This window comes from Anoplophora glabripennis, unplaced genomic scaffold, assembly GCF_000390285.2.
Source record: "Anoplophora glabripennis isolate ALB-LARVAE unplaced genomic scaffold, Agla_2.0 scaffold967, whole genome shotgun sequence".
NCBI classification, from domain to species: Eukaryota; Metazoa; Arthropoda; class Insecta; order Coleoptera; family Cerambycidae; genus Anoplophora; species Anoplophora glabripennis.
This window is the reverse complement of record NW_019417062.1, coordinates 88,406-102,374: the sequence shown is the minus strand read 5'-3', so window position 1 is coordinate 102,374 and position 13,969 is coordinate 88,406. Positions and strand designations below refer to the sequence as shown.

The following is a 13,969-nucleotide window of genomic DNA, read 5'->3' as shown; positions in this document are numbered from 1 at the left end:
AAATCAGTAAAAACATTGCAAAACTAGTACGACGCCACACAATTATTTACATATTCCAATAACATAACCTCATTACTGATCTGAGGCTGGAAATCTGTTGGGTTGGTACTTCTGAACTTCACGAAGAAATTGACGAAAATTAGAGCATGTTCTAATTTTCGTCAATTTCTTCGTGAAGTTCAGAAGTACCAACCCAACAGATTTCCAGCCTCAGATCAGTAATGAGGTTATGTTATTGGAATATGTAAATAACTGTGTGGCGTTGTACTAGTTTTGCATTGTTTTTACTGATTTGTTACTTACAAAAACTAATATTTATATAATATGTGTCAGAACGGTACCGCTGTTGTATCACTACAATTATGAGTGGAAAGGTGACATTTTTGAAATTTATTTGCTTCCTTTGATTCATTGGTAGAACTGATTCATACGTCAAAAAACTTGACAAAGCCTGTAGCAGTGTAAAACCACACTGTTTACCAATAAATTCGTGAATTAATTCATGAAGAACTTCGTTAATTTATTCATGAATAAATTGTTAATGTAAAACAACTATAAGAAAATATTTTTGATATTTTTAAAAACAAAGGTACTTTACGCTTGACAATTTTTGAAAATTCATCGTAAAAATACCCTGTGTATTAATTAATTGGACTAATTTTTTTAACTTCTTAGTTTAACACCAAGCAGAGATGAAACCCAGAAGCTCAAATTTCAACTCAAAAAGTTTATTACATGAGTTTTGTTATGATGAAGCCATCTCACAGGTGGTCTGTCAAATGAAATTCGACTATGATTTAACTAAATCAAGTATGAGATAGAAAACATAGGTAACTTTATTTTATCATATTTTATTTTATCTGGATAAAAAGAAAAATAATTTTAATACTATGGGACTTTTAACCATTAACTTAAAAAATCCACTTCTTGAATTATTTAGTTTGCAATTTTCCCCCAACTTAGCCATTTCTAAATCTCTGACAGTTTTTGAAATGGCAACGTCTTCACATCTAGTTAAAATTATCATGTATGTATACAATCTTTACACTTTTACACTTAACTCAGTGGTAACAAGATAAGAGTTCACTCACCCTACATGTTGAATATATGTTATGATCACTCATAGAACTTTCACAAATTTGTTTTTCTGAATACATATATAAATCCTCATCAAAATGTTCGGTATAATGAATTTCACCTAAATATAAGTATTAAGTTTTATTATAAAAAGAACATTCTTTAAATGAACTTACCTCCTGCAACTTTTTTCTTTAAAATTGCATTTTCAAGATCAATAAAGGTGATCTGTAAGTCTTGGTTAACAGCAATATTATCTGGAGATATATCTGTTAAGTAAATTCTAAAGATATCATGATTTTTTGTGAAATTATTTACACTTTGCAATATCTGATAGGCTACATATGACCTATCAAACCAATTAAAACTTTCTATTTCACTTAGCGGCTGGCCTGCATTTTGAACAACTACTAATCGTCCACAATACCCATATAACTTAGGAACACACCATCCATGCTGACTACTAAAGATTTCCAGTAAAAGAGGTTCAATATTAATATGAAGTAATGTTTCAAGGTTTTCACTGCTTTTATAACTAAATATTCTTAAAAATGAGTTGGCTGTATTTTTATCACACAATACAAAATGTTTATCACCGCTGTCACTAACTAAAAAATTTATTAGCTCATTGAAGTCTTTTCTTTTAAGTTCTTTAAGTTTTTGAAATTCATTATTATGAGCTAGTTTCTTTAAAACAACTGTCATATTGTAGAAACGAGCAAAATACACATTTTTTACACTAAAAATATTATACATAAAAGCTGAAAATGTGTTATATTGTAGCACTATTTTATTTTGTCCAATTTCATTACATAAGTCTGTTCCAAAACAAATTGGGCAGGTGTCAACTTCACATAATTGTAATACAGATGGACAAAGTTTGTAATAAATGATTACATTAATAGTGATTGACAATACTGTAAGTAAAACATATTTTGTATTCATATTTTTGTAATATTTTTTAAACCTTGCTGTAATGCTTTTTGCCTATAAGAATATAACTCTTTCACCCATTTTTCTATTCTTGCTTCTTCATTTAAAAACAACTGAAAATTAAAATTATTATATAATGTAAACAAGGTGTAGAATTCATATACATATTTAATACACCTATACTGCACAGTCCTGTTAAAAAATTTCATTAAAATCGCGTCATAATGCCTACGTCAGGTAGTCAAGAAAAATGAAAATTAACTAAGAGATAAATATCTGATTGTTGTGAAAATTTTAGATTCCACTGTAATTTCAGTATCTTTAACACCAGCAATAAAATTTGTTTTTTGGTAGGTACTTTTGTATATCAAACGACTTCTAAAACATAAACTAAGATTCATAGTTTGTTGATTTTGTCAATTCAGTCTTTAATTAAGTAGATAGATAGAAAAACCTTCATTGGGTGCACAGTGGAATTAGTTTATATTTTCTGTATGCATAAAAACTGAGAATTTAAAAAATAAACAATTTTTTTCAGTAAGAATAAATATATAATAGAAGTTAATTTTTTTATGATATATTTTACTTATTAGAAAATGGATAATATGGATTTTATACCTAGATGATTATAGAAAAAAACTGTTCCTGTCTTCTTCAAAGGAAAGTGCATTCGCAGACACAACGATTCTTCTAAAAATACTGCAAATGAGGTTTTAGAATAAGATTCAGAAAAAAAAAGGATTATAACCAAGAGGGCAGCAAATAAAAAAGAGTAATGAGATGCACGAGTATCCGTAATGAACGTTTTTCATTGTACAAATTATTCTTGTAAGACAATATATTAAAAGTGATAGTTGATAAAAGAATATGCTGAACAATACAAAGTTGGTGGTCAGTGTCGTAGCTAAGGTCATGAGCGCCCAAGACAAGATTTGAATTTTGCCCCCCCCCAATACTTATTTTGAAGGAAAATAAATACAATAAATTTAAACTGCAATTTAAGTTGCGAGTATATTTGTATACATATTTAAACATTAAGTAGTGCCCATGCCCCAGCCCCTAGCTACGACCCTGTTGGTGGTGCATGTAGTTCTACATTTGCAGATATACCAGCAATTTTGGAAGAAATAAATAACTTTACCAATATATTGCATATTATGCATTCGTTTTCCAGGCACAGTGTTGAAGTTTAAAAATTTATATTTTTAAATATCTTCTGAACAAATTAAGATATTGATATGAAATTTTGTACGCATAATAACTGAACAAAATGGAAATCAATGCGAAAAAATAAGTTCTAGCTCAAACAAGTAGATCAGTATATATCAGAGCTGGGCAAAATACTTTCAAAATGTGTAATAAAATACTAGTACGAAAGTATTTCAAAATACTTAAAAACAAAATACTTCTTTGGCAAGTATTTTAAATGTAAATTACTTAGTAATTAAAATAGTATCTTAAGTATGTTAAATATTAAATATTTCTTGCGAAATATTAAATCTGAAACCCTTAAGAAGTAAAAATATTGTCTGTGCAAGGCAAGCCCGATTTCAAGATATCAAAAAATTAAAAAAATAAAAAAACTAGACATGAGTCTGGAAACAATCATTTTCATTTGGATTACTGAGATGCAGACTAATTACTACCACAATTTTTTATTAGTTTTTCTTAGAATATAGCCCTCTAATGATAAAATAAATTAATTTTAAATTTTGATGATTGCTACCGACTTGACTAGTGATGATAGTGACTTAAAGGGTAGTAGACAGAATAGCAATAAGAATAGTAGAATGCGCTAAATCCAGGCGTGCAGGGGTCTAATTTTTTTAGCACGTGTTGTACCAGTCGCCAATCGTAACAGGCAAAAAGTATTTGTTTTGGTAGGTATTTTGGATATTTTAAATAATTCGAGTAATTTAAATACACAAGAGTATTTAAATTTCTTTTAGAATATTTTAAATACTTTTTTAAAATACAAAATACTTTATTAAAGTAGGTACCTATTTGAAATACAAAATATTTTTGGGGTCATAACAAAAGTATTTTAATTTCAAAATATAAAATACTATTTTATATCTAAAATACTATTTGGTATTTTATTTGTCAAAATACTCCCAGCTCTGGATATATGGTACACTCAGCGTCCTGGTTAAGGGCTGTGCTATGCGCGCGGTTGCCAGAGGCGCAAACCTCAAGGGAGTGCACTGCAGGCTGCTGGGGTATGGGCACATTAAGGACTTACCCAAAATTTGGGGGGGTGCAAAATTCAAATCTTGCTCTGGGCACTCATGACCAAAGCTACGCCACTGGGTATATTGGTTATATTTACCCAAAATATTGTGGCAAGTCATAAGAGGAAAAAAAGTTTATCATTTGTGAAATGTGGGTCATATTTTGAACGGAATTTATCTCTTGACTTTTCTTGCGTAGATTATCCGTTTAGATAAATATAATATTTTAAATAATTTCACAAAAGGTATAATACTGTACAATTATATATTTACCCACAATGTATCATCTTGATAGGTTGCTAATTTGTATGTAAAAAAACGAGATTATTTTCATTGAAAACAAATTTGCATTTCAAAAATGTTTTTGCACTGAATGCCACCATCATTAATCAATTCATTCATTCATTAACAGAATTATTTGATGCGGGCCACTGGTGGTTAAAAATGCTTACAAAAGTCATAAAGGTAAAATTACGAACACACACGTAAAGGTAAAAATACAATCGGTCGCATACACGTCACATCACGTAATTACTCTACAGTGTAACTTTATGTGGGAGGGGTCAGTTTTTAGGGTTAACAATACGTGTTCCCCAGAATACTAATTTTTTTTTAATTAAATAAATAAAACTAAATTATGTTTTAAAAATAATTATATTTGCTATTTCAAATAACGTACATAAAAAATAAAAATACTAATCTGATATGAACTATTTTTTAAAATTTCACGAATTGTATTACTAGTCTGTGTCAGTGGCCTCAGACATTGACCTAGTTAAATTAAACAATGCTACGATCACTACAAAAAGTATATGGACGCATTTAGGAAAGTTAGAACTTATAGTATTAAAAAGTTATAAAATTTTAAACAGAATATGTTTTTCACTCTTTCTTCTTATTCAACTATTTCATCAGCCAAATAGATAATATTTAATCGCAGAAAAAAAACATAATTTATTATTACTTATCAACCCTGTGTAGTTTCAATTTAATCAGAAAACAATCCTGATCTGAACACTTATAAAAGGCAAGCCTACGCTACTCAAGCCATATAATATAGTGTGGGGAAGCCACAGAGAATCAAATTATGTGGCCCTTATGCAAAATATATTTAGGACTGTTGAGGGTGTAGCAGTCGGTGTATTTTTGGTGTAGGCGCAGAATGACCGAATACATCGTCACAGCTGCATTTTTTTACATTATTTTATTTTAGTTTAATTTTGTGCATATGCTGTAAAAATCAGCGTAAACAGATTATTGACTTATTTTTGTGTATTTAGGTAATTTATCATTATTTATTTATTACTCATTGTATTTTCTGTTAAATTACTTATTAGGTACTGTTTCATAGTTTATCTTATCTAACAGAATAAATTTTCATTTATATGGGACCATAGGGTTCTGGCGAACACCCACTCAATAAAGTAAAGAGCAGCAAGTCAGGCTGAGTGGAGTGGAAATTTGTTTTTTTAATAAATTTCTGTAATTCTAAAGCTTTCACGACAAAATTTTAGAAAATAAACTTAGGTATTTCTAAACAAAGGTAACCTCCAAATAAATATAACCCCCCATTCAAAGTTACCCCTGTATAAGATATAGGTAGGTACTCCAGTGGTGGCTGCTGAAAATTTGAAGTGGTTTTGGTGAATTTTTATAAATAAGCTTGAGACCCATTCTCTCTTTTAAGAGATGATTTCTAAGTCCACAAAGAGAACTTTAGTGACCCAAAAATTTTGATTGAAATTTGCAATATAAATTATGTATAATATGGGGTGCTTATGTATATATATATAAGCACCACATATTATACATAATTTATATTGCAAATTTCAATCAAAATAAGTACAATTAGGTATTTTTAGTATTTTGCAAAATTTCTTTTAAAGTTACACCATTAGGAAAAAAGGAATGTTAGTATCAAACTAAAATTTAAATAAGTTTAACTACAAGAAAGTATACCTGTTAAATAGGATAAGTAATAGTATCACTATGAATACTAGAATTTTGTTGTATAAAGCATTGATTGTTCAACAATTTTATTTGATTTGTCAAAACGAGATAGGAAAAATAAAAAATTATAGAATAAAGCTATGTGTACTATATTGAAGTGTAATCGTTACACCGCTATAGCAAATGCTGGAGGAGTTGAACTTTAAGAATAAAGAAAGAAACAAAGAAAGAAAGTTTATTGGACCATGTTACATATATGCATATATATTTATGGCAAGTCAAAGGTACAAATGTGAATAGTCATACATATAAATGTGTATAAGACAAAGAAAATATAGTATATCAAACATAACATATAGAGTACATCATCACAAACAAGCCAAAACAATCCAACTTCACACGAAGCGACATATAACAGCAATTATTTATAATCTGTATTAAGAAAATCGTGTTTTGTATAGAAACAGTATTGACTTAGATGCCTCCTAATTACAGTTTTAAAACAATTCAGATTTAACGATTTAACAGTAGTTGGCAGTTTATTATAAAGCCCAACCTTAAGAGAATTTGATTGTGACCTTGTAAGTCGGAAGCGGTCCGTTCTAATTGCATTAGAGTTTCTTGTGTTATATATGTGAATGTCTGACTGAAGACAAAAACTGTTTATATTTTTGTGTATTTCAGTTAAAGTGTAATATATGTATAGGCAGAGTAATGGCAAGATCCCAAAGTTAATGAAATGTGGTTGACAATGTTCTCTGCCGCTCAGACCTGCTAGTACTCTAATCGCTTTTTTTTGTAAAGAAAAAATCTTATTCGACTGGCTAGAATTACCCCACAAAATCACCGCATAGCACAGACGAGAATGAAAAAATGCAAAATACGAAGAAATCAAAGTCTCAAGTCTAACCACAGATTTCAATTGGCGTAGTAAAAAAATAGTACTTGGGAGTGCCTTCAAAAGATATCCAACATGCCCTGCCCAATTTAAACCATCATCTACAACTACACCGAGCAGCTTTACTTGATCACCCTTTACATTTGCTCTGTTTGAAGATATAGTAAGCCTTTGGGTTTTTTCAATATTTACTGTAAGTTTGTTAAACGAAAACCACTGCTCCGCCCGCTCAATTAATTGGTTCATTAGAACATTCAGCTGAGAACAGTCCCTGTGTGACACCAACAAAGTAGTGTCGTCCGCAAACAGTATACATTTATTAGGTAAAAGAGAGTAATGAATGTCATTTATAAAGATCAAAAATAAGATTGGTCCCAAAATGGATCCCTGTGGTACACCATGGTTATTCACTTCAAATTCGGACACATTATTGTTAATTGTGACACACTGAGACCTGTCCATTAAGTATGACTTAAAAAAAACTAGTGGCAAACCCCTCACACCGTAATGCTCCAACTTAGCCAATAATAATTCGTGGGGGACACAGTCGAAGGCTTTTGTGAGGTCGCATAAAGCAATAGCNAGGTTTTTAGCTATCATTAAAAATTTTTCCTGAGTACGGCTCTGAACGTTTTCAAAATACCTGTATCTATTGGAGAAGAGATAGAGAGAGAGGAGAGAATAAAAGTTAGTACAACACAAAATATCCAACATTTTTTTAATTCATAATTTAAAAAGTTGTACCTAACAAAGAAATAATACGAATTTATGAATTATTTTATTATTTCTAATTAGTATTGCTAACAGTAGTAAAAAATTGTTGGATATTGTGCGGTATTGACTTCTATACTGTTATGACTTCATCCAATAGATATTTTGAAAGCGTTGAGAGCCGTACTCGGGAAAAATTTTAAATTATAGCTAAAACAAGCTAAAAATTTTTTAAGCGATTACAATAGTAATATCCTCTAATTCAGAATTAAAAATGACTAGATTTTGTCACAATAATAGCAGCGACGTATATAAAAAAATAATCCGATAATGGCCCTTCGAAGACGAAAAAAATGTTGACGCCATTGTATAGAGCGAAAAATTGTAAATATGTAATTTATTTTAAAATTCGTTTTCAAATAAAGGCAGAAAAAAATTAAACAATTTAGCAAAAGTTCGGGTTTTTCCGGATATTGTTAGGTATAAAAAAACACAACTTTTTTCTAATCTGAGCCACCCCGTATCTCTTACCGTTTCCTAGATCCTAACGCTATTCCATCCTTATCTTGGACACACTGTATATCTATGAATTCATCAAAATTTTTAAAAAATAAGTACACTAATCGATCCTACGAAAAAAGATATATTATTTATTTTATTTATTCACTATTCGACTTATGTTTATAGTAATACTGTACAAAAATAAAGTTTTGGGTCAAACAATGAGACAGTTTTTGTATTTTTTCCATAGAATTGAATGGTGTAATCAGTTTTTGAATTTTTTTTAAATTTAAACAAATTATCAACAATTATTAAAAAATTCATTCTTGAGTCATTTTTTATTTTTTTGCATTTTTGAGCATATTTTTGAACTGTGATTACAGATTTTTTTATTTCACCAAAAAGTATATATGTCAAAACAAAAAAAATGATCACCGGCAGAACTCTGTATGATGATTTTCCGAAGTAGAATTTTTCTTTGAAAAAAGTGTTACAGACTGGAAGAAATGAATATCTCGGAAACTTCTTGATTTTTTTAACTAAAAAAATTTGTGGTTATTTGAGACACAGAAAGGTATACTTTCACCAAGTTTCGTCAAAATTAAATTATTTTTGCGGAAATGAGAAATAAAAAACGAAAAATAAGAGCGGTTTTTTGCATTTTTCTTGAAAATTTTGAGGTTATTAAAAAACTTACCTCTACATAAGTTGTAGATTTTTGCATGGGCTACAACTTTTGTATTGGATACTTTTTTGTTTGACGTCAACGTTCGCCAGAAATCCCAATGATACAATTTTTCACCCTCCAAATCAACCCTCCGTCACACCTGCTCACGCATTTATTTATTTTTTTTTCGTTTATTATAAGCCTCTTTACCATTTCCACTTATAAAAGTCCAGGTAACAATTTTTTTTCCCTCTAAATGAGTTGTTATCTATTGTATTTCTTAAATAATTTTTTATTAGTTTTAATTTTGAAAAGCTCCTTTCAGCGGAAGCAGTACTTACAGGCAGTGGCGGTTTTACCATAAGAGCTGCGGAGCTGCAGAACACATAAAATTTTATGTATTTAATCATATATATCAACAAAATAGTTAAAGAATCCAAATGTACTCGTGCTAAAATAAATCTAGGAGCTTATACTATTATTTATTGCGACGCGAGCTACGCTCCTTAACATATGCAACCTCATATACAGAATGTGTGCACAGCAAACAATTAGATGCATCCTTTGTTTTTATTGGCTAATCAGCAGTGATGGGTAACTAGAAAAATATTTTAATTTTTTACTTTACATGTAAAATATCATGTAATTTATGTATAAAATGTACAAAATATGTATAAAATGTAATGTAATAAATTTAATAAATTACATATGTAAAATANGCTTCATAATCATTGGTGTCAAAATTAGTGACTATATTATCAACACATGAGGCTGAAAATTTCGAAACTCTTGTGTAATCAGAAACCGTTACATGTAGACCAAATGAGTCTATTATAGTGACCAAGTCAGTCAATTCTACAGAGTTAGATCTGAAGTCGGTATTGAAGTCACCCACAAGCACCATATGTGAGTTTGTCTTACATTATTTTGCCAGGATACTTTCTATATTAGTTAGAAATATGTCAAAATGCTTATTACCTAACATATTGCATGGCCTATATACGGTAACAATAACCAATTTTGCATCAATTAATTCAATTGCACAAAATTCTGATATTAATTCAGATGAAAAATTTTCAACTAATATTTTGTTATACTTAATTCCATTTTTTACATAAATGGCTACTCCGCCGTGTGAATTGTTAGACCTACAAAAACTAGCAGCCAAAACATTATCACCCAAGTTGATATTCTTTAACTGATTTGATGCAAGCACCAGTGTTCTGATAGACAAACAACATCATATTTAAATTCTTGAAGGTAGCAATATATTTTGTTAATTTTGTTCGTCAGACATTGCATATTTATGTGAAATAAACTAACTGTTTTATTATTAAGATAATTACTGTCATGAAATTTATTATCATGTTTTACCTGTCGCTCGTTTTTTGAAGTGAAAAAATCTATTAACATGCGTGTCTGCAGGCCTTTTTGACGGACACATTGCAGATTTTAGATTGTCCTCGTTTAGTGTTATCTTGAAAGATGAATAGCTCTCCGGAATATAAAGCAAAGATTAATTTTCAGGACTTTAAATATGGTATTTAAAATAAAAAATCAGACAACTCTAAATATTTGTGCAATAAGGTGCAATATGTGAATGAAATTCATTCGCATAGTACAAGGAGACATGGAGATTTTTTTTATTAGAACTGCTAGGTCTGGGGCGCTGAATAGAACAATTTTGTATAGGGGGTTGAATATGTTTAATGCACTGCCAGATGTATAGTAATAAAGAATTGTAATAATCATGTAAAATTTAAAATTATGTTTAAAGAAATATGTTTTTGAGGCATTTTGGCAATTTATTTTAGAAAAACCATACTGTTTTGGGTATGTATGTGTTTTTGTTATGTGCAGGAGATATCATGGGACTAGAGAATGTATGTATATACTTGAAAATTTGTAAACTTTTATTAGTATTGGCTAAATAAAGATTATTATATTATTACAAAAAATTTTTATGAAAAATATAAGAAAAACACCTAATTATATCTGTCAGTTGATTATGAAATAACATATTTTGTACATACACGTGCAACATTTTTCAAGAGATTCCAAGATTCTCCTTAAGGGCCTAGAAATTATTTCCTAAAAAATGATATAGGTCCGTTTCTTTATAAAAATATATTCACTTCAATTTCCACCAGCCACCACGGATTTACACATAATCAGTGGCGGCGCGAGACCTAAATATTTAATGTGGGCAAGGTACATTTCGCGAGGCCCTCTAATGGCGAAAGAAGAAGGGTTTTTAAAATAAAAAACACTTGAAATGGACATTTTTTTATTCATAAATAAACAAAGAAACTTTTTACTTATACTTCTTTGGCACATTAAACAAAAAAGTATCCAATACAAAAGTTGTAGACCATGCAAAAATGTACAACTTTTGTAGAGGTCACTTTTTAAGATAACCCCAAAATTTCCGAGAAAAATGCGGAAAACAGTTTTTTTTCTGATTTTTCGTTTTTTATTTCTCATTTCCGCAAAAATAATTTAATTTTGACGAAACTTGGTGAAAGTATACCTTTCTGTGTCATAAATAACCGCAATTTTTTTTAGATAAAAAAATCGAGAATTTTCCGAGATTTAAATTTTTTCCGGTCTGAAACACTTTTTTTCAAAGAAAAATTCTACTTAGAAAAATCATCATACAGGGTTCTGCCGACAATCATTTTTTTCGTTTTGACATATACTTTTTGGTGAAATAAAAAAATCTTTAAGTCATAACAGTTTAAAGTCAATACATGACAAAATATCCAACAATTTTTTTTAATCAATAATTTCAAAAGTTGTACCTAATAAAAAAATAATACGAATTTATGAAAAATTTTATTATTCCTAATTAGTATTGCTAATAGTAATAAAAAAAATTGTTGGATATTTTGTGCGGTATTGACTTTCATACTGTTATGATTTCATCCAATAGATATTTTGAAAGCGTTTTGAGCCGTACTCAGGAAAAATTTTAAATGATAGCTAAAACATGCTGAAAACTTTATAATCAATTATAATAGTAATACATAATTCAGAATTAAAAATGATTAGATTTTGTCATAAAAATAGTAGACGTATTTAAAAAAATTTTCCAGATACCTATCTCCNCTGTCTACAACTATTTTAAATGACTGCTATGATAGACTATGTAATCAGTATAAGATCAAAGACACTGCATGTGTGTTACTAATCGATGGGTGGAAAAATTCATCAAACAATACGAAGAATGTGGTTGCCATGATTCACAATGCTTGTGGAGAAAAAATATTTATTGATTCTTGGGATATGACAGGTGAAAAAGAAACAGGGGATGCTTTAACTACAATTGTAGAAGAAGCAGAAAAAATAGTCGAATCCAAATATAGTAGCAAACTGTATGCCGTTCTATCTGACAATGCATCTCCAATGATAAAAATGGGCAAACAGGTGAATTTATGGCATGCAACTTGCAACAGCCATAGTGCAAATTTGTTAGCAAAAGATTTAGTTAAACCAGAACTTGCTGCAAATGTGAACTGTGTATTAAAAGAATTTAAACATCCAGATTTGGAACATGAAGTTCTTAAAAAAGGGGGGATCCAGAATTTTACTGGCGGGTGAAACAAGATGGTGTTCATACAGGGATGCTTTCAAGTGCTATTTAAAGAATTTAGCCTCGATGAAAAATATTGTGGGGGAGGAAAAATATAAAGTGAAACAAGCAGTTACAAGACTCGTCTTTGATGATTATTTTAAAATGCAAGTTGAAGATGCAGTAAAATTATTTGACCTGGTTTGTAGGTTAGTTAATGTTTGCCAGTCTGTAGATTCAACTATTGCTGATGCTACTGAAGAATGGTTTTCTTTAGAGCTACCAGAAGGTTATCTAGAATATGCCAATTTAATGGTAGAACGAAGAAAGAAAGCCGTTAATATTTATGCATTGGCAGCAAATAAGCTTCACCCGAAATATAAAGGGAAAAAAATTGAAAGGAACCTTGAACTTGTTGAAAAGCTTGAAGATTTTTTCTTAGAAAATTTATCTTAAGGGCTAGACAGCCTTCAAGACTTTAATCATGGTAGCAATATTTTTGGTAAACTAAATTCCAAGAATCTAGACAATGGAAAAACTTATTGGGGTTTGTGTGAAAGACGTCATCCTGAATTGTCAAGTATAGCTTTGAAATTATTGGGTATTCCAGCTTCAACAGCACAATTGGAACGACTTTTTTCGAATTGGTCTTTTGTCCATTCGACAATTAGAAATAAGCTTTCTTTAGACAATTCTAAAAAATTAGTGAACATATACTATACTTTAAAAGTTAAAGACTCAAATAATTCACCAGAATATTAGTTAGCTGCCTCTGTTCTATTTTGAATGTTAAATTAATATGTATACGTTACATTCTGTTGTTTTTAAAAGGTTTTATTTTTGTTATATACGTAGTCGTAGGACTCATAAATGTTATTTATAACTTGTAACTTTTGATCTCCAAATACATGGATATATAGTTCTTAACTTCTTAATTCTTATATTACTTAATATTCCTTTTGCAATATACCTAGATATAATAAACAATAACCAGATTATACGAATCTAAGTCCCTAAAATTAATTGAGAATTAAATACTATATTACTAACTTCAATTTCCCATTATCTTAAAAAGTTANTCTACATAAGTTGTAGATTTTTGCATGGGCTACAACTTTTGTATTGGATACTTTTTTGTTTGACGTCAACGTTCGCCAGAAATCCCAATGATACAATTTTTCACCCTCCAAATCAACCCTCCGTCACACCTGCTCACGCATTTATTTATTTTTTTTCGTTTATTATAAGCCTCTTTACCATTTCCACTTATAAAAGTCCAGGTAACAATTTTTTTTTCCCTCTAAATGAGTTGTTATCTATTGTAATTCTTAAATAATTTTTTATTAGTTTTAATTTTGAAAAGCTTCCTCCAGCGGAAGCAGTACTTACAGGCAGTGGCGGTTTTACCATAAGAGCTGCGGAGCTACAGA

The 13,969-nt window shown here is 29.8% G+C and overlaps 2 protein-coding genes across 5 annotated transcripts in view; both read right to left on the bottom strand.

Moving 5' to 3' along the window:
• Positions 1-2,040, bottom strand: part of LOC108913219 (deleted in autism protein 1 homolog) — a 20,835-nt gene extending 18,795 nt beyond the window's left edge. For both annotated transcript variants that reach the window (XM_018718731.1, XM_018718730.2), the window contains exons 1-2: positions 1,254-2,040; positions 1,092-1,198 (exon numbers count right to left, since the gene is read on the bottom strand). In XM_018718731.1, coding sequence (XP_018574247.1) covers positions 1,092-1,198; positions 1,254-2,022 — 876 coding nt within the window. In that variant the 5' untranslated portion in view covers positions 2,023-2,040. The remainder of the gene's footprint in view (positions 1-1,091; positions 1,199-1,253) is intronic.
• Positions 1,995-13,969, bottom strand: part of LOC108913220 (serine/Arginine-related protein 53-like) — a 33,043-nt gene continuing 21,068 nt past the window's right edge. For all 3 annotated transcript variants that reach the window (XM_018718733.1, XM_018718734.1, XM_018718735.1), the window contains one exon: positions 1,995-2,123. In XM_018718733.1, the coding sequence (XP_018574249.1) occupies positions 2,019-2,123 (105 nt within the window). In that variant the 3' untranslated portion in view covers positions 1,995-2,018. The remainder of the gene's footprint in view (positions 2,124-13,969) is intronic.